Source organism: Chinchilla lanigera, unplaced genomic scaffold (genome assembly GCF_000276665.1).
Source record: "Chinchilla lanigera isolate Chin_1 unplaced genomic scaffold, ChiLan1.0 scaffold00074, whole genome shotgun sequence".
NCBI lineage: Eukaryota > Metazoa > Chordata > Mammalia > Rodentia > Chinchillidae > Chinchilla > Chinchilla lanigera.
Window position 1 is genome coordinate 3,624,958 of NW_004955475.1, and position 24,025 is coordinate 3,648,982.

The 24,025-nt window shown below is 37.1% G+C and overlaps 1 protein-coding gene across 1 annotated transcript in view; it reads right to left on the minus strand.

Annotated features, from left to right (window-relative positions):
- The window catches only part of Faah2 (fatty acid amide hydrolase 2), a 141,859-nt gene that overhangs the window by 31,896 nt on the left and 85,938 nt on the right, over positions 1-24,025 (minus strand). Inside the window, exon 8 of the mRNA XM_005401548.2 lies at positions 16,320-16,439. Within this exon, the coding sequence (XP_005401605.1) occupies positions 16,320-16,439 (120 nt within the window). The remainder of the gene's footprint in view (positions 1-16,319; positions 16,440-24,025) is intronic.

Below are 24,025 nucleotides of genomic sequence, written 5' to 3' on the forward strand. Positions count from 1 at the left end.
CACACACACACACACACACACACACACACACACTAATCCAACCACTTCAAAACTACCCACCTATAACCACATGAATCCTTGGAGGACATCTACATACAAATCATAACATTCCAAACCTGGCTCACAAGAGAATTCTGCACATTCCTTTATGCAAAAGGCATTTAGTCCATCTATAAGAGTTTCCAAAGTTCTAAAAGTTTCAGCATTGAAGAAAAGTCCAACTGCAAAATCTGGTCTGTGATTTAAGGCAAACACCTAGCTCTGAGCCTTGTACAAGTAAAAAGGAAATTAAATACTTCCAACAAATAATGGCACAAAGTAAACATTTCCACTCCATAGGCTACACATAGGAGATAGAAAGGAATGAAACAAAAGCAAGTACAAAATTCAGTAAGGCAAACATTAAGTCCTGAAGTGCCGTGTCCAGCACCTGGAGTAGTATGTGGCTAGTTGTAAACTCCAAAGGGCTTGGGTGGCTCTGCTCCTATGGTATAGCCAGTGCTTTAGTTTCCATGCCTTCTATCTTGGGTGCGCTTTGTTCAATACTTGCAGATTTCTTCAGATGATCCACGTTGCTGATAGCTCCAAACTTCCAGTGTCTCCACTGCTCCTTTAACTTCACATTCACAGCTTGACAGACTCCCCCCTCAAGCCTCAAGAGCACACTGTCTGGCTTCCCAGGGCTATGAAACATGGTTGAAGCTTTCCTGATCCTGTGATTCTTGCATTCTGCATGCATCTAAAGCCAAAACCACGTGGGTGATCCCAAAGTCTGCTGCCAGCTGGAACAGTAGTCAGACTTCCTTCTGTCTTGGTTTTAAGGGTCAAGGGACTGGATTGCTTGGTGCTATGAACTCAGTTTTGAGGAACAAATTCCCCATATTGATGCCATTTTGGAACATCTTGGTCTGTGGTTCTCTTCTCAAAGCAAAGTCTTCCACACTTGCAAGTTTGAAGTTGCACAGGAAGGAATCCTGCTGGTTCTTGTGATGTCCTTAGGCCACCTTTTCTATTGTCCTCTTCCTTTTCAGCAACCAAGTTCTTTTCTGTTCCTTCTTTGCTACCAGAGCTTCCTCTCTGTCCATACTCAAAACATTCTAAATCATTCTGAGGAGATCTTTACTCATAGATTGGGCTAAAAGTTCTCAAATGTACCCATTTCACTGCCACAATAGGCTAATCAGCCTATACTCTACCAGAATAATTAGTCCAGTACCCTTAATCTCATTCTCAGGAAATGTCTTTAGACAGGAGAAAAATACACACAAATTTCCTGCCAAAGCATAATACACATTGTCCGGATTCCAACCAGCAGTGCAGTCTTCATTCTTAACAGAAACCTCCTGAGGCTGATCTTTACCATCTGCCCTTCTATCAGCATTGTGATGTTCTGAGCACTGACTAGATTCCCCCTTTCAAGTTTACTTTACGGTGTACCAGGTTTTCTTCTTCAACCATCATCTCTAAAACTTTTCAAATTCTTTCCACAGGCAAGTTCCAAAGGCTTCTGAAACACGTAGCCAGGTAGAGTCAAGCAATGACCCCATTTGTCTGGTACCAAAATGTGTGTTACATTTTTCATTACTGTGACAGAACACTCAACACCCACAAGTTAAATGAGGAAAGATTTATTACAGCTCACAGGCTGTATAGGTTTCAGTTCAAGTTGGCTGATTCCAAGGCAGAGCAACATGACAGAGGAGTCCAGGGCAGGTCATGTAGGAGGCAGCACCAAGGCTGCCTGCTTTCTTTCTATCATTTTATATTCCATCCAGGCTACAAGCCTATTGACTGGTGACACCACAGCCAGTGTGTGGCTTTCATTATCCACACATTTAATCAAAGTATAGCACCCTTCATTCACACACACACACACACACACACACACACACACACACAAAATTAATCCAGCCACTTTCAAAATTCTACACCTATGAACACATGAGGCTTTGGGTGGACATCTAATATTAGCTATTACACATAAGTTGAACCATTCTGTGGTCCTTGGGATGAAATTTTTTTGGTCATAATATGTTTTTAATGATATATAACATTCTCTTTGTGAGCATTTCAGTGTCTATGTTTACTGAAGAGATTGACCTGTAGTTTTCTTTTTTAATGGCATCATTGTCTGGTTTTAGAATCAGGAAAAATTCTGGCTTCTAGGTATAAACTTGGAAGTATTCATTCACTTTCAAATTAACTAAAATGTCCTAGGATCATTGACACTGTATCTTCACTTAGCTTCTTTCAGAACTCAGGACTGAATCCACTGCATCTTAACTTTTGTTAGTAGGTAGGTTTTTAATTACTGCCTCAGGTTTGCTGCCTAGTATTGTATTTATGATGATATTTTTCTGCTATTTGTAGTTCATGTGGGATGCAGAGGATGAAGAGGAAAAGATGAACCTTTAGTGAAAATAGAGACATAAGAGAATTGGCAGTAAGTTAAAAATGTGGGTATAGACCCTGTTGGAATAATTTTTATAGCTGAATTAGAAGGATAGATTATTTAATAGAGTTTTAGAGAGCCATTGTGAAGGCAAGAGAAGATATACAAGGTGAGTTGAAATTTATTTAGTGATTATGGGTGGTTGTGAGATTGTTGCAACCTTTTTATATATTTGCACTTATGTTTTCATTCTCTAAGACCAATTTTGTTAAGGACTGCCCAGATAGCCCCTTCAATGATACTGTTAAGCACTAGTCAATTCTTATTTTCTAATGCACATATGCAGAATACGTGTATATATGTATATATATTCCATATTTTATATTATCACATTCCATATTATAAGTGGAGAGGAGGACAGGGAAGGTAAGGTGAGAGTAAGAGGGTGAGAGTAAGAGGATGAGAAATGAAACGGAATAAAAAAGAAAGAAACTCAAAAGTTAAAAAAAGTAAAGGTAATCAAAAATAAAATGTAAAGACTAAAAAGAGAGGACTACAAAGGGGTAAACATTAAACAATAAAGTAAAATTTAGAAATGCCAATACAGAAACAAGACCCAGAATAAAAGAAAAATAAACATGAGATAACTGAGCATAAACCAGTAACATCAATAAAAATAAAACCCTTTAAAAATGTTCCAGCATTATCTCAGAGTGTCTACACAGGTTCCTTTCCAATGAAGTCAGAGTCTGATTATAAGCAGCTAAGGTGTTTCTCTCTGTGGAACACTCAATAACTTGCCAGAGGCAGGAAGGGTTGTCCCTCCATCAGGAACCATATTCTGGATGCTCAAACTGTGGCCAACTGCAGGCATCCATCTGTATCTCAAGATCTAATTGCCTCATTCAGTTTAGAAAATAAATGTGGTACAATTTGTCTGACTCCTGGTTTCTTGTCTAGATGGGCTTCTGCCAGTGTCCTTATGCTTGCACTCCTTTTAATGCCTGGCAAATATGGTGATTATCTCTGTCTTCTCTCCACTGGCATTCTTTGCCCAGGATAGTATATGCTCAGAATACCTCCACCCAAGATGCCATATTTTGTCTCTCTGCCTGGAGTTGTTTATCTGTGTGTCTCAAGAGCTCTACTCTCAGACTTTCCTGAAAAACCTTGGACCACCTGTGCACTGAGCAGAGGGCTCCTTTTTTCAGCACTGGATGGTAAGCAGGACCTAAAGACATGCCAGCCCATTTTGGTATTTGGAGAATCAATAGGAGAGTGCCTTCGCTGTTCTGGATATGCCAACCAATCTCCTCTACTGAACATTCTGATCTGTATGGTTGGTGCAGAGTCATATTTCCCTGTCCTATGCAGTCTCTAGGTAGATGGTGCTGGAGATACCCTGTCAGCAATCACAGGTAGCAGTGATCCATAAGTACATCACTCATATTGTTTTGAGGAGAATTGGCAAATTACCTTTTCTGTTGTCAGGAAAAAGGCCTCATCATTCACAGACACTGGAGTCCTATTATTTTCATGACCTGAATGCATAGCATTTTGCTTCATACAACGTTATGCTTTTGGGTTCTTTTGAATCCTGGCTTACATGTACATCAATGATGGTGACCAGGAATCACAGAAAAGCAGGAGTTATTGTGAGTCTATCCCATCATCCCAGAAGCCATTGAAGAGCCAGCTCTTTCAGTCTATATGAGCCTTTCCCAACATGGATGGTGTATATGTTAAACTTTGAGTGAGAGTTGGGCTGTCATAATGCTGGAGTGGCCTGTTTTTGCCTTGGACCCTCAACATTGGATTTTCATGCAGCTAGATTGTCTTTTCATTTACGATTTTGCATCAGACTTTATCTTTTACAGTTGCTCAAGGAACCTGCTTTTTCTGAGTGCTAATTGAGAGAGTCTCACCATTCTTTTCACCATTTAGAGGAGCATCTTCCCTCTTCCAAGACCATATGTTAAATCAAATAGACTAGATACATCGGGTCAAGTGTGATTGCAGAGGCCTGTAATCCCATCACTCAGGTAGTTCAGGCAGGAGGATTGCCTGAGTTTGAGGTCACCTTGGACTACATAGTGTGTTCAAGGCAAGCCTAAATTACATAGTGAGACCCAAACTAAAAAAAAAAGAGAAACCAAACACAAAAACTAGGCACAAAAAGACAAATACTACACAATCACTCTTATACAGAAGTTGAAAAAAAAAAAACAAGAAATCCAGTGTGCATTGCTGAGAATCACCCTACTTGTGTGTACCACCTTTGTCCATGACTTTTAACCAACTGTGGGCTGCATAGGAAGGACCCCAGGACACACATAAACCACAAAATTGTGAAGAACTAGACTTGAGAAAATGTCATAGATGCTCAGGTGCATGTTGGCTGGTCCACAGACTAGATATCCATTTAGAATTTTAATGAACAAATCTTAAATCAAACATGGCTGAAGGGAGGAGGACTCATATTAGAAAGACTCAGAGAAGATCAACTAAAACACAGGTAATTGGAAGCAGGGGAGGTTCATGTACTTTGACACAGAAAATTGATTTCAAAAAGTTGCTTGTAGCTCAACCAAAACATAGGAGTTAAATTAAGAGAAGCAATCCACCAAGTCTGGTCTGCAGGACCTACACACTCATCCACCCCAGAATCAATCATCTTCAGAATTTTCCAAAGAGGTGCAGAGAACCAAGGAGTGCATCAGAGTCTAGCCTTTCGGAATATACTTTGCATATGCAGGCTCCTTCATCCCATCAACCTCTCTCCAAACACTTAGAAGGTTACAGCCCTGCAGCATCTTCCCAGTGCGCACCAGTGGGAAGAGAGATTCCTTCCCATTTACCTAATGGCAGGCAGTGAGAGGACAACTTAATGGCAATTGCTGAGTCCAACCAAGTTCTCCTGTCTGTACTCATCAATATGTAGCCTATGGTACACCTGACTCACCAGTAGGCACTTCAAGTTTGTCCCATGGCAACTGGGACCTTCATCTAGCACCGAGTTCACATTGGTCCTGTTTGTTTGTACCTCACACCTTGAGGTTGCCTGAATTTCCACCTAGTGCTCACTGCCCCCACATCATCCCTAGTCCTGCTAAAGACAATATCTGACATCCAGCAGCAATACTGGTCACCCTGAGTCCCCATGGGGAGCCACAGTCATGTGTGATCTCCACCTGGTGCACTGAACCCTCTGAAGCCTCCACTCAGGGCTAGATGTCCTGTCCCCATCCTGTGTGATTAGGGCCTCCATCTTGCACCTTACCACAGTCCCAGGTAGTGTTCAGCTGGTACATTAGGTCAGAGTTCTGCTCGGTTTGTTGCAAAGGTTAAAGGTATACCTGATTTTATCAGGGCCCCACACCTCTGTAAGATTCCAACTAATGCCACCTCCAGCTGTCCTGCTAGAATCTCTGCACAACAATCCCAGGTACACCTGAGATGCTACCATGTGCCCCAGTCTGCTAAGGAGCATCCATTTGCTGCTGTAAGCTGGTCCCATGGACACTGGAACATACACCAGTTACCCAGCATAGATCTTCAACCGGTAAGAATCCATTTCAGGTACCTCAGAATCCAATGTCTCACCCCTTTTCTGGGCACAGTCAGGGGTTTATAGACAGGAGACCCATTGAAGAGAGAAGCCTCCACACAAACTCACAGGCCAAAAACAGAGGCAAAGAGGAACGTTACTTGTTGGATTAAAGACACCAGAGTTTGGAAAAAATACTATTCTGAAAATATATATTCTGAAAATATAAGAATTTCTTTTTTATTTTCTAAATTCTTTGGACCCATTTGTCTCCTGTCTTGACATTAAAAAATTATTATTTTTTATGTTTGGAATTTTATCACCCATTTTCTGTTCCTTTTAAAATATTTTTATTTTTGAAAGGTCCTTATCTATCTATCTACATATTTATCTATTTTGCTATCTCTTTAAACTTGTTTTCTTAGTATTTTTTCTTCTAGTTTAATTTCTATTTATTGCATATATTTTCTAAATTTTTTTATTAATATCTAATTCTACTAATTTTCTTTTGCTTCTTACTGTTAGGTTTTGTTTCAATCTTACCATCTCTTACCATCTTCCACTGCTTACTTTTCAAAATCTATTTTTCTTTTCTTTTCTGCTCCCATATTTACACCTTGTCAGTACAGTCCTAGTGAAACAACTCTTTTAAATCTATAGATATTTAATAATAACATACTATAAATGAAAATTTCTATTGTAAATGGAGGAAAATTGCTCAATTGAGTAGTTATTTACTGTATATCAATATCTCATTTTTCTGAGAGTTTGTACAATAAGTATAGACTTTCTTCCTATGGTTAAAGTTGGTACAATATTAGTGCAATTTGCCATTATTTAGCTTGCATTTGATGTTATTATTGTTGCTGACTTTATTACTTTACCCCAGGTGACGTAGTTGGGACTATCAATTTTTTTTCTCTGTATGTCTATATTTATATTAACTAGGAGTCATAAACAACACTGCATCCCACTAGCAAATAACTTGTTACTGAGCAAGGTGGGCCACAACCTTCCCCCTTTAAAAACTAGAAGTGGTTGTATCCTGGGATAGACCCAAGGCCAATAACTAGCTCAGCCTACAGGACATCTCTGAGAAGTTTTAAAGCTACAATAAAGCTACCCACCAGAGGCAACTTTCAAGTCTCAGCACAGAAAACAAATAAAATGAAATGAAATAAAATAAAATGAAGTAAAATAATAAAATAAAATAGAAAACAATGAAATGTAATGCACTTCAAAGCTTCCAAGTCCCCAAAGCAGATCCATGGGTGAAGAAATAAAAAACACACAGCTAAAAATATCTAAAGTGATAGCAGTGGAGGCAACAAAACAGATTAATGAGACACTTGGTAAACTCAAAGCTGAGATAATTGCAAAGATGAAGACATAATGATCCCAATAAAACAAAGGACTAGTGACATTAGAGAAGATACAAAAAAATGAAAAGCTAAAAAAACACATGCATGTAGCGACACATGCTTATATTCTCAGCATTGGTGGCGCTGAGTCAGGAGGTTTGCCACAAGAGAGAGGCCAGCTTGAGCTGCATAGTGAGATCCTTTCTCCACAAAACTTTAAGAATTTCATGCAAAGTGCAAATGTCTAATATAGAAAAAAAACCAGAGTCCATGAACAGTGTCACACAAAAATCCAAAAGATTCAAAATTTTATTGAAAGTATATGTAGGAGAATCAACCAGTGAGAAGACTGTGTATCAGACATAGGTTGGTGATCAACTAAGAAGACATACCTTAAAATGAAAAATCAATCCAGCAGCTTTGAGACAGGACAATGAAGACTAATTGAAAATCAATTGGAAGTAATGAGAAAATAAGAAGATAGTACATAGAGCATAAGAACATCTTTACATAAAAATGGCTGAAATTTTTTGAGTTTTATTTACTGTTTCAGGTTCTTACACTACTGATACAATACGATGTTTACACATGTGGGTCAGATTTATTTCACTTATGAGAATGGTATCTAGTTGTGACCATTTACTTATAAAAGCCTCTAGTTTATCTTTTTTATAGCTGAGTAATACTCCACTGTATAAAAATACCACAACTTTTTTATCCCTTTCTCAGTTGATGGGCATCTGTGCTGTTTCCAACTTTTAGATATGACAAATGGTGCCTCTATAAACAGGGGTGTACATATATTGCTGTTGTACGATGTTTTTAATTCTTCTGGGAAAATACCCAGAAGGGGAATAGCTGGGTTAACTGGGACTTCTAATCCTAGTTTTGTGAGGAAACTCCACAATGACTTCTACAGTGGTTTCACTAACCTACACTCCCACCAGCAGTGGAGAAGTGTTCATTTTCCTCAAAACCTCTCCAACATTTGTTATTGGTTGATTTCTTGATGATAGCAATTCTTTCTGGGGTGAGGTGGAATATTAGTACAATAGATGTTATTAAGGGGAAAGAAATTGCTCAAAAGGAGGAACAAGGGGGATGAGGGAAAGGACAAAAAGAAAGAAAAAAAGAAAGAGGATAGATGATAGATAGATAGATGATAGAGATACAGATAGAGAGAGATAGAGAGATAGAGATAGAGGAGGATAGTTGAGATAATTGTAGTGCTGATGTCTAATGGTTTATTGAAAGGAACAGTTAATGCTTATTTTTTTAACCACATTTGCATGCTCATATCTGGCAATATCAACAACTAATTTGAATACAACAATATGCATTATAACAACCATTGGTGAATTTCTACCATCTTGTTTAGTGAAGCTTTGTATCATTTCTAATTTTTTTATTATTTTTATTCTTTTTAATTGTTTGATGAATCTTGCATTCTTACATCTGGGAATCTGAGCAACTTCTTTGAAGATAACAATATGTAACGTAATAATGACTGTTAATTCCTATCATTTTGTTTTGAAACCCTGTATCATTTTTATTGTTTTTGCTTTGCTTTGCTTTTGCCTATGTTGTTGTTATTTTGCTATTTTTAAAATTATCTTTAAAATAGAAAAATAGCTGAAATTTTCCCAAACCTGGAAACAATCTGACACAAAGATAAATGAGGCATATACAACCACAAATAGTTATGGCCACAAAAGATCTATACCAACATATATAGTAGTCAAGATTCCAGAAATTCAGCAACAATAAAAAAAAACCCAAAATTTTGAAAACTGTTAGAGAAAAGAAACATGTATGAAAGAAAACCCATCAGAATTATATCAGTCTTATTAACACAAACTTTTAAGTGAATAAGAGCTTAAGGGGAAGCATTTCAAGCACTAAAAGAAAGCAACTTCCAACTTGGATTGACATATCCTCAAATTTACCTTTCAAAATTGTTTGAGAATAAGACACCTCATTATAAAGACCACCTAAAAAAATTTATGACCACTACACAAGTCCTCTATAAAGTTCTCAAGGATATCCTGAAAGAGAACAGAAAGCTCACAATGCCAATATGTCCAATATAGTGAATTTCCCAGCAAGGAAACAGTTAAATAGAAGGAATAGAAAGGGAAACAATAGCAGGAAAATATTGAAATGAGAGGGATAAGTCAATACTTATCAGTCATAACTGTTAACATGAATATTCTCAATTCACCAAAATCAAAAGATACAGATTAGCAGAATGGTTCAAGAAATAAGATCGAAGAATATGCTCCATAAAAGAAATATTTAACACATAAACAAATTCATAGAGTAAAATTGCAAATTTGGAAAAAATATTCTATGCGTAGCAACACAAGAAAAGTAGTAGCCATACTAATTGCAGATAAATTAAATTTCAAGCCAACTGATCAGAATAGACAAAAATGTCATTGCACAATGGTTAAAAGAACAATTCAACAGGAACACATAACAATCATAAATATATATGCACTAAATATCAGCACATCCTGCTTTATAAAAAAAACTAGTGGATGTAAACAACAAGATAAGCACCAGTAAAATTGTAATGGGGGCCTCATTATTTCACTGTTACAAATAGGTATATGAACCAGACCAAAAATTCGACAAAAAAAATCACAATTAAACAAAATCTTTGAACAAATAGACTGAACATATATCTACAATGTTCCACCCAACAACAGAACACACATTTTCTCAGAAACAAATGGGACTGTCTTGAAAATTTACCTCAGACTAGCCCATAGAGCATGTTTAAGCAGTTAAAATGAATCAAAATTATCCCATGCATATTATCAAATCATACTTCAATGAAACTAGACTTCAATAGCAAGTGATACTCAGGAATTATGCAAGCATATGGAAATTATATCACACTTTTTTGAATAATCAATATGTAACAGAGAAAATTAAAGAAGAAATTAGTTGTTACAATCAAATAATAATGCTAGTGCATCATACTGGATCCAATGGGACCCAATGAAAGGAGCTCTAAGAGGGAAGTTTGTAGTAATGAATTAACACATGAGAAAAATAGAGGAAGTTTAAATAATCTAAAGGTAAACCACGAGGTTATAGAAAAATAAGAATAATTCAAACTAAAAACCTGTACAAAGAAGGAAATTATAAACATCAGAGCAGAATTTAATGCAACTGAGACTTAAAAAGTACAAAGAATCAATGAATTTTATTGTTTGAGCAATCTTTCGTTCTTACATCTGGTAATCTGAGCAAGGTAGTTGAGGATAGCGATATGGAATGCAACAACCACTGTTGATTGGTATTACTTTGTCTTGAGACTCTGTATCACTTTGAATGTTCTTTTGATTTATTTATGTTTGTGATACTGGTATGCTGGTACTGTTCTATTTCTTTGTTTCTCATTTATTACTCTCTTTAAAGTAAATAAATAAATGGATAAATAAATAAGAAATGCTTCTTTGAAAGTTTAAACAGACAAAACATTAGCCAATTTACTGCAACTAAAAGTGAAAACAGCAAAATCACAATATATTCTGAAGAAATGCAGTAGCTCATTGGTAAGTATCTTGAGAGCATGTACTCCAGTAAAATGAAAAATTCAGAAGAAATAGTAAGGTTCTGAGATATGCATGATTACTAAAGCAGAACCAAGAAGTTATAAACATCTTAATTAGTCCAATATCACTCAATGAAAATGAAATAATAATAGAAAACTACCAACTAAGAAAAACCCATTTTGTAACAAATTCACTGCCAAAATCAAGAACATTGGAGAAGATCCTATGCAAACACTACTCAAACTATTTAATGAAATAGAAATGGAGGCAGAGTTCCCAAAGTCATTCTTGATAGTAAGAAATACGATGATGCAAAACCCAGAAAAGGACCAGTCTAGAAAGACAACTACAGTCCAATATATTGAACATAGATGCAAAAATATTCAATTGAACGTGGGCAAATAGAATGCAGCAAATCATCAAGAAGATTACACAGTGATCATGTAGAGTTCATGTCAGAGATGTGAGGATGTTTTAATATATGCAGATCAATAAATATACTGCACTCCAGTGACACAAGCAAGAGTAAAATCCGCTGATCATTTTAATAGTCACAGAAAAAGCATTTCACAAAATCCATCCTCCATGCATAATAAAATCCCTAAGGGAAGTTAGAATTGCATATCTTTATATTTCAATTTGATAAAAACCACTTATAACAAAATAATATCCAAAATCATCCTAAATGGAGAAAAGCAGAAAGCTTTCACACTAAATAAGGAATAAGATAAGGATAGCCACATTTACCATTCCTGTTCAATACTGTAGTTATTCAGGAGAAATAAAAAGGATGTGGATAGGAATGCTAGAAATTAAATTATCATTATTCACTGAAGATGTAATCCTTTACATAGAAGAAACCAAAAAAAATCACCAAAGAATTCCTAGAATTAATAACTAAATTTACGAGCATAGCTGCATACAAGCTGAACACTCAAAATTCAATAGCATTCCTGTGTGCCATAAACAAAGTCACCAAGACAGAAATTAGGGAAATGACTCCTTTCAAAATAGTACAAAAATGAAATACTTAGGAATTCAGCTAACCAAGCAAGTGGAGACCTTTACATTAAAAAGTACTCTAAAAAAATACTCTGCAAAAAAGAGACCAAAATGAATACGAGAAAATGAAAAAAAAATCCCATGCTCCTGGATAAGAAGAACCAATATATTGAAAAAAGCCATACGTCAAAAGTTGTATACAGATTTAATGCAATTCCAAACAAAATGCTAGTAGCATTCCTCACAGCACTAGAGAAAACAATCCTAAAATTCATATGAAACCAGAAGAGACCTAAAACAGCAAAAACAATTCTGGGAAATAAAAATTCAGCGCCATCACAATCCCAGACTTGAAATTATACTACAAAGCTAAGATACAGGCAAATAGATGAAACCATCATGGTACTGGCAAAACAGCAGCAACAACAACAGCAGCAGCAACAACAAAATAGATCTGTGGATCACTGGAACAGAATAGAGGATGCAGAAACAATCTGATGCCCACTCAGTTAAGTTACCTTTGAAAAAGGAGCAAATTCCTTTGCTAGAGTAAAGATATTCTCGTCAATAAATGATACTGGGAAAATTGAGTCCTCACATGCTGAAGACTGAACAAGGGCCCATGTCTCTCCCCATGTACTAAATTAAAATTGAAATGGATACAATAATTAATTACTGAAACAAAGACAATCTTCTGGAAGATAGATTACGCAAAACTCTTGAAGACATAAGTGTAGGCAAAGACTATGTGAACAAAAACCTGGCTGGGTGAAATATTACATAGAATCAACAAATGAGATCCCATCAAATTAAGAAAACTTTTGCACAGCAAGGAAACCACCATGAGAATAAAGACAGCACCTAGAGAATGGGAATAATGTTTGTTTCTGCTGGTCCTCTGATTGAGGAGTATTGTCAGGAATATATGAAGGACTCAGAAAAATTAGACCACCTCAAATTTAAATAACAGGCACACAAAATGAATAGACACATCTCAGATGATAAAGTATAAATAGCCCATAAGTACTTGAAAAACTGCCCGATATTACCGGCCACTTAAAATATGCAAATTAAAACAAATTGAGATTCTATCTCTCTCCAGAAAGAATGGTTATAATTAAGAAATCAACTAATAAAAAATGTTTTCAAAGATGTAAAGAAAAACAAACACCTCTTAATTGTCAAGTCTAAATTGATATAATCACTGTGGCAATTAGTCTAGAGTTTCCTCAAAAACCTGTCCTATTTGATCAAGCTATTCCCTTCTAGATATCGTCATCCTACCACAGTGATATATGCATAGCATATCTATGTTTCTACCAGAACAATTTATAGTAGCTGAATCTTGGAAACAGGCCCTATGCTCATCATGAGATAAATGATTAAAGAAAACATATTTATATCCAGTGGGGTATTGCTCTGACAATAAAGGATAAACTTGAGGCATTTTTTAGGTAAACACGTGCACCTGAAGAACATAATCTTAAATGAAGTAAATCTGGCACACAAGTTTAAATATAACATTGTCCTCTTGTATGAAAACCTCTAAGTATAAATAAAGAGAAATATCGGGGAGAGATATTAGAAATTAGAAAGAACTTGCTCAAATGGGAAAGTGAGCAAAAGATAGGGGAGGGGAGGGAAAAGGGATTTTTTAAAATGAAAGAAAACTGGAAATATACTTTTTTTAAAATATTGAAGGATTGGAGAGAGGAGAGGAAAATGAGAACAAAAAGGAATAAAGGTGTACTATGTATATATATATATATATATATATATATATATATATATATATTCATCATCCATAATGAATGTCATCATTATGTACTCTAAAGATGTACTAATAAAAAATAAACTAAGCAATAAAAAATCTTAATAAACATTATCCACACTATCATCATTAGTCAGCAGTAATTCCTATTTCTCATAACCAATTAATACCAGATTTTTTATTGTTTGAGAAATGTTATGGATTTACAATGCAATTCATTTTCTTCTCTGTCTCCTCTCTTTGATGACTTTTTTCCTTGTTGTAAGCCTTTCTGTATAATATCTGCTGATATCATGTGTTCATAATTCTGATTAAGATCCTTTTAAAAATAAAATTTTATTCTCTGTTAATAGAAGGACCTAAATATAGATTAGAGTTTCTTAGGTTTTGGGAAGTACAGAAGGTAACAATGGATGAAGAAACGCTGAAGTTGATCAATGAATCACACTAAACCCCATTAATATATACAACTCATATACAGTAATAAAAATAGAATATAATCTTGAAACCATATTAACACAATATTAACCATATTAACACAATAAAACAGAAGAATTTGCAGAACACCATTACACATAACATCTAAATGCCAATCAATTGGTGAATGAAAGACTAAAATATCAACACTATGAAATAATACTTAGTCTCAAAAAGAAATACAGTATTAGTGCATAATGCAACATGGGTAATTCTCAAAAAGTTATGCAATGTGAACTAGATTAGTAATATTATCTTTTTCTTGGTGCCAGGAATTGAACTCATGACCTTGCACTTGCCAGGCAGATGCTGTGCCACTGAGCTATATCTCTGGCCATAAGATCAATAATAAAATATCACTTAATGTGTGATACCATTTGTGTGAAGTGTCTAGAGTAAGTCAGTCTATTGAAACAAAACATAGACTACTGACTGATTAAGGCTGAAAGGGGGACTAGGAGACTGGGGACTGACTGCTAATGAATATGAAATTTCTTTTATGGATGGTCATGAAAATTAACTAAAATTGTGATGATAGCTACACGCCTCTGTGAATATATCAAAAGCCACTGAATTGTACACTTTAAAAGGACAAATCTCATTCTATGTCTGTTATTAAAAGTCAAGTACATTAGCGTAAGAATGTGTCATTCACACTTTTATTATATTAAAATCTTCAGATATTGTACAAACAATTTAATTGTTATCAAAATATAAAAAAATGTTATGGCCATTTATTCTGAGTCAAGCATCATAATTCAAGGTAAGAAAATAATAATCTTTTCTACCCTTTATTATTAATTTGCATTTTATGCTTCAGGTCTATTTATCAATCAGCATGTACATGAAGCCACTCCAAATTAAAGGAAAATATCTCCTGGAAATGAATTCAGAGGGAGCTTTATTATTAACTATTAATATAGCTTTAATCACATATTGACCATGAATTTAAATTTATGAGTCAAAAATCCTCAGCTTTTTTATTTATATTAACTTCTGGATTATTTCTAAGGTATTTGTATAAAGGAAACTTATTATTCATTTATAGAACTGATAATTTTGTATTATCTTCCTTATGATAAAAAGTGTCATGTGAGTTCTTCCTACTATATGTCAGGCAGTTCAGTGGAAATAGTCTTAATCTACATAATAATCTTATAACTTGGGTGTGAAAGCTTCAATTTACATGTCTCTTGTGCAGCAGGAAAATTTCTTCCCTATGATACCAAAATTATAGTATGACCTGTATCTTGGATTTCCATCTGACACAATATGACATATTCTTTCTTAATAGATAGTATATGCAAATAAGTAAAACACTACAAAATATTTTATACTTCTTAAAAAGTCAAATTTAACTTCTTTTATTAAAAATGTTTGTACATAAAATTTTCATTACACATAAATGAAGTATGGTATAAAGCATTTTCTTCTATACTTATAAGGCATTTTCTTATAAGAAAATATATTTTCTTATATACTTATATATACTTAAATTATACTTATATACTTAATTTATATATACTTATATACTTAAATTATACAGATATATACTTTAAAATATACTATTATAAGAAAATATACTTATATACTTATAAGGCATTTTCTGCCATACTTCTATAAAGTATGGTATAAGGCATTTTCTTCTACAAGTACCTGAATCAGCCTTCAAACTTAGCAGATATAAACAAGAAGGGGAAACATACAGAAGAAAGGCATATAAACAAAGATGTCTTACCCATAGAAAAACTCTCATGGAGAAGCTTACCTTAGACCATTATAACTAGGATTACTTAATCATTTTATATTATATTGAATGTTAAATGCTATCAATCTAGCATATAGCACAGGAGATTAATTTTACACACAGTTTTCCTCTTCCATACTTTGAGTTCTCCATGCCTTGTGTTCCCCTGAGAACATACATTATCAAATCTCCTAAAAGATTCAGTTCTCTAAATCATTAACAATTTGGTGCACTCCTCCACAAGAAACCTGCCCTGGCTTCCATAGAAGAATAGACCCTGCCTCCAATTGCACATACATATATGCTCTTAACAGCGTAACTCCGCAAAATGCTCTCTTTAAATACTTCTTTATTTTCCTTGTGTTTATAGCAATGGTGATAACATGTGGCTCACAAATGAAACTCAATGAAAACCTAAGAAAAGAAGGAAGAGAATAAAGAAAGTAAGGCACATACCTTCCCATCAGGTGTTGTTGCTGACATCATTGTGATCCACAACTGAAAAGAGTATTTCATTTGCTTCAGCTTAACATGTTGAACTGAAGCTCCAAGGATAGTCTCAAGGTGATCCACAACCTTTCAAAATAATAATATGAAAATATACAAACATGATGAGAAAGAAATACAACTGTGCAGTGATATTAGCAAGCTAGCAGGCTAGGGAGTTGCAAAAATCTGCTCCATTATAACAACGCAAAAACAACAAAGTATAGATTTAAGTAGATATATGAAAACAAGAATTTAAGAAGCCATAATAATCAGATAAATGATTAAAAAATAAAGACTATTCACAAAAGTTAAGTTATTTTATAGCATTTTTATTCATTGTATTTTTCTTTTTTTATTTTATGAAAAAATATAAAACAAAATTTCATAACAAAATAAGGGCATAACAATAGCTAATACACTACATGTTGTCATCTTCAAAGTAGTTGCTCAGGGTACAAGAAATGGACATAAAAATTTATACAGTCAAAATAGGCACAAACATTCTTTTTAATGAACTAAGAGACACCAATAGTAGAACTCACTTCTATTATTTCCCTTTTCCCTACTGTCCTTTTCCCTTTCACCCATCCTAGTTCCTTTTTCCTATTGAACAATTTCTTCCCATTTCACAATATCTATTCAAATTTTAGACCTTATTTACTCTTTCAAGTTCTCACACTAGGGAGACAATATGATGTTTATCCATGAAAGGTTGATTTATTTCACCTATGTGTATGGTCTCAAATTGCACCCATTGCCTAAAAAAGATTCAAGATTATCTTTCCTTATGACTGAGTAGTACTCCATTGTATAAAGTACCAGACCGTTTATCCATTCCTTGTTTATCCATTCCTTGGTTTATGGGCATTTGTGTTGTTTCCAAGATTTAGTTATTACAAATTGTGATGCTATGAATATAGGTGCACATATATCACTGTGGTATGATGTTTTTAATTCTTCTGGGAAGATTCCAAGAAGGGGAATAGCTGGGTGGAATGGGACCTCTCATCTCAGTTATTTGAGGAATCTCCACACTGATTTCCACAGTGCTTGTACCAGTCTTCACTCCACTAAACAGTGGAGAAGGGTTACTTTTTCCCCACAGCATTTGTTATTGGGAATTGCAATGTCATGATTGGGTGTCACCATGACACAAAAGGACCTGTGAGGTCACAATAGGGCACTATAATGTCACAATGAGATATTGTGGTATGGTAATGTAGTAATGTAATGTTAAAATGTGCAAATGTGATGTCATAAAGGTTGATTGTGGTGCTATACTTGTGGCAATGTGAGGTCATAATGGAGGAATTGTGAGGTAATAATGGGGAACTGTGCTTTTCCAAGTGGGCACTGTGTGGTCACAACATGTCATTATGGCATCATCACAGAGCACTGTGATGCCATAATGTGGCTTCATAATGTTATAATTCGGGTACCATTGTGTTCTAATTGGCCCCTGTGATGTCACCATGGGCAATTGTGATGTCATAAGGGGAAACATTGAGGTCATAATGTGGGATCGTGATGTCATAATGTATTGTCAGCAAGTCACCATAGGGCATGTGAGGTCACAGTAGGGCATTATAATGTCACAAAGGGATATTGTGATATGAGATTGTGGTAATGTGATGTCATATTGTGCCATTGTGATGTCATAAAGGTTGACTATGTTGGCATAATTGTGGTAACGTGAGGTCATAATGGAGGAATTGTGAGGGCATAATGGAGAATAGTGCTGTTCCAACTGTGCATTTTGAGGTCACAACATGTCATTATAGCATCACAGTACACCACTGTGATGCCATAATAGGGCATCATGATATTATAATTGGAGCACTGTGCCACCTTAAAGGAAAATTTTGATGTCATTATGGGGCTTTGTGATGTTATAATTGGTGCACTCTGGTGGTGTGATGAGCCCCTGTGATGTCTCCATGTCTTTTGAGATGTCATGCAGGAAAATTGTCATGTCATATTGGGGATGGGTGAGCTCCTAGAAGGTTTAAACTCTATGGGTGTAACATTTTCCTGTGCACAAACTGATTTTAAAATAGTACTCCACTCTAAGTCCCTTGTGGTGATCTTCAAAAGTAAGGTAAATACAGGAACCAATGAAATTACAAACCTTTTATATACACGTATGTTCATCTATAATCATCTGTGGTCCTTGAGACTCTGCTTGCCCCTTTATTTATTTATTTACTTATTCATGTATTTATTCATTTTTCTGTCTTTTTGTGACAGGGTCTCACTGCACAGTTCCAGTTGCCTTTGAGCTCACTTTGCAGCCCAAGCTGGACTTCAACATACAACAATCCTCCTGCATCAGCCATTTTTAACTACTAGTAATTCAATATACGTTTTTCCTTTTTGGCTTCTCCTAAGTGTGTAACTCTTTGGTTTCTGCTAAGCCTATCTCACTCTCTCTCTCTTACACTTTTTTAATATCAGCAGGCCTCCACACCAAATTTTTTAAACCTGTTATGTCAATATAACACTCCTGTGCTAACTATTGACTGACCAATATGCTTGTTCACCGTGTTGCAGAAAAATTTGACAAGCATCATCCCAGCTATGTATACCCACAGTGTGGATATTGTGAGATCACAACCCTTCAATATGGCATCAAAGACAATTTTGTGAAGTCATAATGGGGCATTGTGATATTATCATGGGGCATCATCTTGTCCTTCTGGACTTGGGAGATGTCACCATGGGCAAATGTGATGTCATAAGGGGAAATGGTGAGGTCCTAATGGGGAATTGTGACATCATGATGGGGTGTCAGCATGTCAGAATAGAGCATGTGAGGTCAAAATATGACATTCTACTGTCTCAAGAGGATATTATGATATGATAATGTGGTACTGTGATATTACAGTGTGATGCCATAAATGATTATTGTGTCTATAATTGTGGGAATGTGAGGGCATAATGGAGAAATTGTGAGTTCATAATGGGGAACTGTACTGTTTCACTTGGGCATTGTGAGGTCACGATATGTCATCGTGTTGTCACAACTGAGCACTGGGATGCCATAATAGGGCATCGTTGTGTTACAATTGGGACAGGGTGGCATCATAAAGAAAAATTGTGTTATGGTTTGTGTCTGTGTGTCCCCCCAAATCCTCATGTGGCCATGGGGCAGGCTTTTAGAGTTTGATTGATTATGGATGTGAGAGCTACACCCACACTGGGGTGGATAGTTTGCATATGTAAGGGAGAGGAAGAGGGTGCTTGAGGCCATTCCACCATGGCTTGTTGCTTTGGCTGTGTTCTGTCACCATGAGCTGTAGCCCTCTGCCATGTGCCACTCTGCCTTGTAACTTGCCAAGTATGGACTGAAACCTCCACAAAATGTAAGCAAAATAAACTTTTCCTTCCTTAATTTTGGGTGTCAGGTATTTTGTCCCAGCAATGAGAGAAAAGTAACCAAGACAGAATTTGGTACTGAGAGAAGTGGGGTCATTGCTGTGACTATACCTGACCGTGTGGTTCAAGAGCCTTGGGAAATGGCTTGTGGGAAGTGTTCGGAAAGGTTCAGAGATGTCACCTGAAAGAGAAGCACTAGAACACCTTCGGCTGTTCTGTCTGGGAGATTCTAGTCAGAGCTCCGAAGCCCAGAAGGCTGATAGAAATCGTGCCTATAAAGACCAGGTTCAGGAGGTTTCTGCTGGGAAGAAGGACTGCATTGGTTGTTGGACTCCAGATGATGTGTGTTATGGCTTGGCAGAAAGTTTGTCTGCATTTTGCTCGTGTCCAGAGACTTTGCCTAAGACTGAGATTAAGGGTGGCAGCAGACTGGTTAATCTGGCAAAAGAAATTTCAAGGCAGTCAAATGTTGGGGAAGTGGCATGGCTATTTTGGGGGCTTTTAGCCAGATTTATATTGAAAATCAAGAGCAAAGAGCCCAGCAGGATGATTTAAAATGTGAGTTTGGCCAGAAAGGAAGCTCCAGTAATGCTGTGGACTGCAAAGATAAGGCTGAGGAGATCTCTATTGCTGAGAAGGAACAAGAGAAAAAGATGACCTGAGGGCATCACAAGAAGCTGCAAGTCTCCACCCTTTGCAGCCTCAAAACTGCAAAAGTGAAAGACCTTGCTTTGAGAAGAAAGCTGCTGAGTGCCATGTTCCAGGATGGCGGTGGCAGCCACACCAGATTCCAGAATGGGGGCAGCATAGAGGATCTGTTCCTCAGAACTGGATTCAGAGTGCCCAGTGATCCAGGCACTCAACCCCTATGGCCAAGAGAGAGGAAAATTTGGCTACTGCTCCAGGTGGCAGCAGACCTTGGCATCATCCACGTGGCCCTGGCTTTAGGTGCATGGAGAATGCAAGAGTCCTGATGTTAAAGAGGCTTCCACCCAGATTTCAGAAGGCCTGGGAGGCCAGGCAGTGTGCCCCTGAGAGGGCAGTGTGTGAGGCTGTGAGTGTGGAGCAAAAGGTACCCTGGAGAACTCAGTTTAGAAAAGCCAGGACCGTGGATCCTCTAAGGAAAGCTGCAAGGAGGGAGCAAAGCGGGCCTAAGAGAGAAGTCATGGAAGCTGTAACTACCAGAAATGCTGTAGGGGTGGACTCTTGCAAGCCCTTTGGAGCTTACAATGTGCCACAAGTTGCTTCAGATGCCGCATGTGGAATTACAGGACATTACGTTAGCCCTGCTGGATTTTGGACTTGCTTTGGTCTCAATGCTCTGTGTCCCCCTGTTTGTACCTTTTGGAATGGTACTGCTTATTTTGTGCCATTGAATGTTGGAAGTGTTTAACTTTTCATTTGTATGGGGCGGGGGGTCACAGCTAAGAGTTTGCCTTACATTTTGGAGGAGACTTGGGACTTGGACTTTTCAGCAATGCTGCAACTGTTAGGACTTTGGCAACTCTTGCAGATGGACTAAATGCTGTCTCTATAAAGGGATGGGCATGATTTTTGGGGGGGCCAGGGGTGGAATGTTATGGTTTGTGTCTGTGTGTCCCCCCAAAGCCTCATGCAGCCATGGGGCAGGCTTTTAGAGTTTGATTGATTATGGGTGTGAGAGCTACACCCACCCTGGGGTGGATATTTTCCATATGTAAGGGAGAGAAAGAGGGTGCTTGAGGCCATTCTGCCCTGGTGTGTGTGCTTGTTGCTTTGGCTGTGTTCTGTCACCATGAGCTGTAACCCTCTGCCATGTGCCACTCTGCCTTGTAATCTCCACAAACTGTAAGTGAAATAAACTTTTCCTCCCTTAATTTTGGCTGTCAGGTACTTTGTCCCAACAATGAGAGAAAAGTAACCAAGACAAATTGCTATGTCATAATGGGACATTATGATGTTATAATAGGGGAACCTAGGTGTCATAATGGTGCCCCCTGTTGTCTCCCTGGCAAATGTGATCTCATAAAGGAAAATTGTGTGGTTATGTTGCAGAATGTTGAGTTCCTAAAATGTTTAATCTCTATTGCACTCTCCTTTACCTGTTTGGGAGTGTATTTTAAAATAGTACTCCATGCTAAGTCCTTTGTAGTCGTCTTAAAAAGTAAGGTAAATACAGAAACCAAGAAAATAACAAACGTTTTTACATACACCTATATACATCTATAAACATCTGTGGTCCTTGAGACTGTTTCCCCATAGACTCATGAATATCCCTTTATGCAAAAGATATTTAGTCCAGCACCAAGAGTTGCCAAAGTCCTAAGAGTTTCAGCACTGCTGAAAGGTCCAATATTAAAACTTTCTCTGGGGACCAGGCATGGTGGCACATGCCTGTAATCCCAGCACTTGGGAGGCTGAGGCAGGAAGATTGTTGTGAGGTAGAGGCCATCCTGGGCAACAAAGTGAGTTCAAGACTAGCCTGAACTGCATAACAAGTTTCCCTGAGTTTAAGACAAATTCTTATTTGCAAACACTTCTACAAATGAAAAGAAAATTAGAAACTTTTAATGAACAATGGCGTTAGATAATCATTTCCAATCCAAAAGGTATGTATTTGTGAATAGAAAGGAATGGGACCAAAACAAGTGGTTTTGTCCACCAGGACAAACAGTAAGTCTTGTAGTTTCATGTCCAGTGTCCAGGGTAATTTGTGACAGGATATGAACTTTAAAGGGCTTCCATGGTCTGCCCCTGCAGCACTGCTGTTGTAGCTTTCATGGTTTCTCTCTTGGGACAAATTTTTTCACTCTTCGAAAATCAACTTTCCTCAGTTGATTCACATTCCTGGCTTCTCCAGATATTTGGGGTCTCTATTACACCTTTAGCTTCATACTCACAGCTTCATATACTACCCTCTCAGGGGCATGCTGCCTGGCCTCACAAGAATTCCCTGAATTATGGGTGGAAGCCTTCCTGACTCCACAAATTTTGCATTCTGCATGCAATTAAAATCAGCAGCACATGGACTATGACAAATCCTGACATCCTCTGGAGCAGTAACCAGGCCTCCTCTCTTGGCTATAAGAGTGAAGAGCCTGTGAACAAAATCCCTAGGAACAACTTTCCAAGGTCACCATCATTCTACAACATTGTGCTCTGTGCCTCTCTTCTCAAAGCAAAGTCCTTCACCATTGCAGTTTTGGGGCTGCAAAGGGTGGAGTCCTATTATTTCTTTTGATGTCCTCAAGCCATCTTTTCTATTGTTTTGTTCCTTTTCAGCAACCAAGTTTTCCTCTGATCAATCTTAGTCCAGAACTTCACCAAAGCTTTCTTTCTGGCCAAACTAAAACACATTTTAAATTTTTCTGCTGGACCATTTGCTTTTGATTCTCAACACAGATCTGGCCAAAAGACCAGAACAATAGCCATACCACTGCCACAATAACAGGCTACCTTGAAATTTATTCCACAGTTTCATTATTCCATTGCCCTTAATCTCAGTCTCAGGCAAAATCTCTGGATAGGAGCAAAATACAGACACAATTTTCTGCCAAAGCACTATACACATGGTGCAGAGTCCAACTTCCCATGCAGTCCTTCACAACTGAATCCTCCTGAGCCTGGTCTTTACTGGTAGCAATTCTATCAGCATTCTGGTCTTCAGAGTTCTGACCAGAATCTCCCAACATGTTCAGTTTACAGTACTCCAGGGCAGTTTTTCAGCTGGTGCCTCTAAATCCTTCTAAACTCTTCCCACAAGCCAATTCCAAAGTTTCCAAACCACATTCCTGTTGCATCACAGCCATGGTCACCCTCCAAGTACCAAAACAGATCTTAGTTACTTTTCTTGTTGCTGAGAAAAAATATCCAATACCCAAAAGTTAAAGGAGGAAAGCTTTATTTCAGTTCACATTTGGCAGAGATTTCAAACCATAGTCTGCTTCTTTATAGAAAGGTGGCATGGAAGAGGGCATCACAGAGAAGAAATAATCCTTGGCAAAGAAGTCAGGAGAGAGTGAAACAGCAAGTAGCATCTGGCCTTCTTTCTGTCCCATTATATCCCATCCAGATAACAAGGGTACTGATTTGTGCCACACAGATCTAGTGTGGGGATTCCCATTACTTACACCCAGAATGTTAATAAACCAGTCAGTGGACTGATCCACACACCCTTTGTCCCAGCACCACACCTTTAATTCATGTTCACACACCTTACATCCAGCCACCTCCAAAAAGCCCCATGCAAGACTACATGTGGATTTGGCTGTCATCTACATATAAACTATAACTCTCACCCATAACTCTTTTCTCTAGTA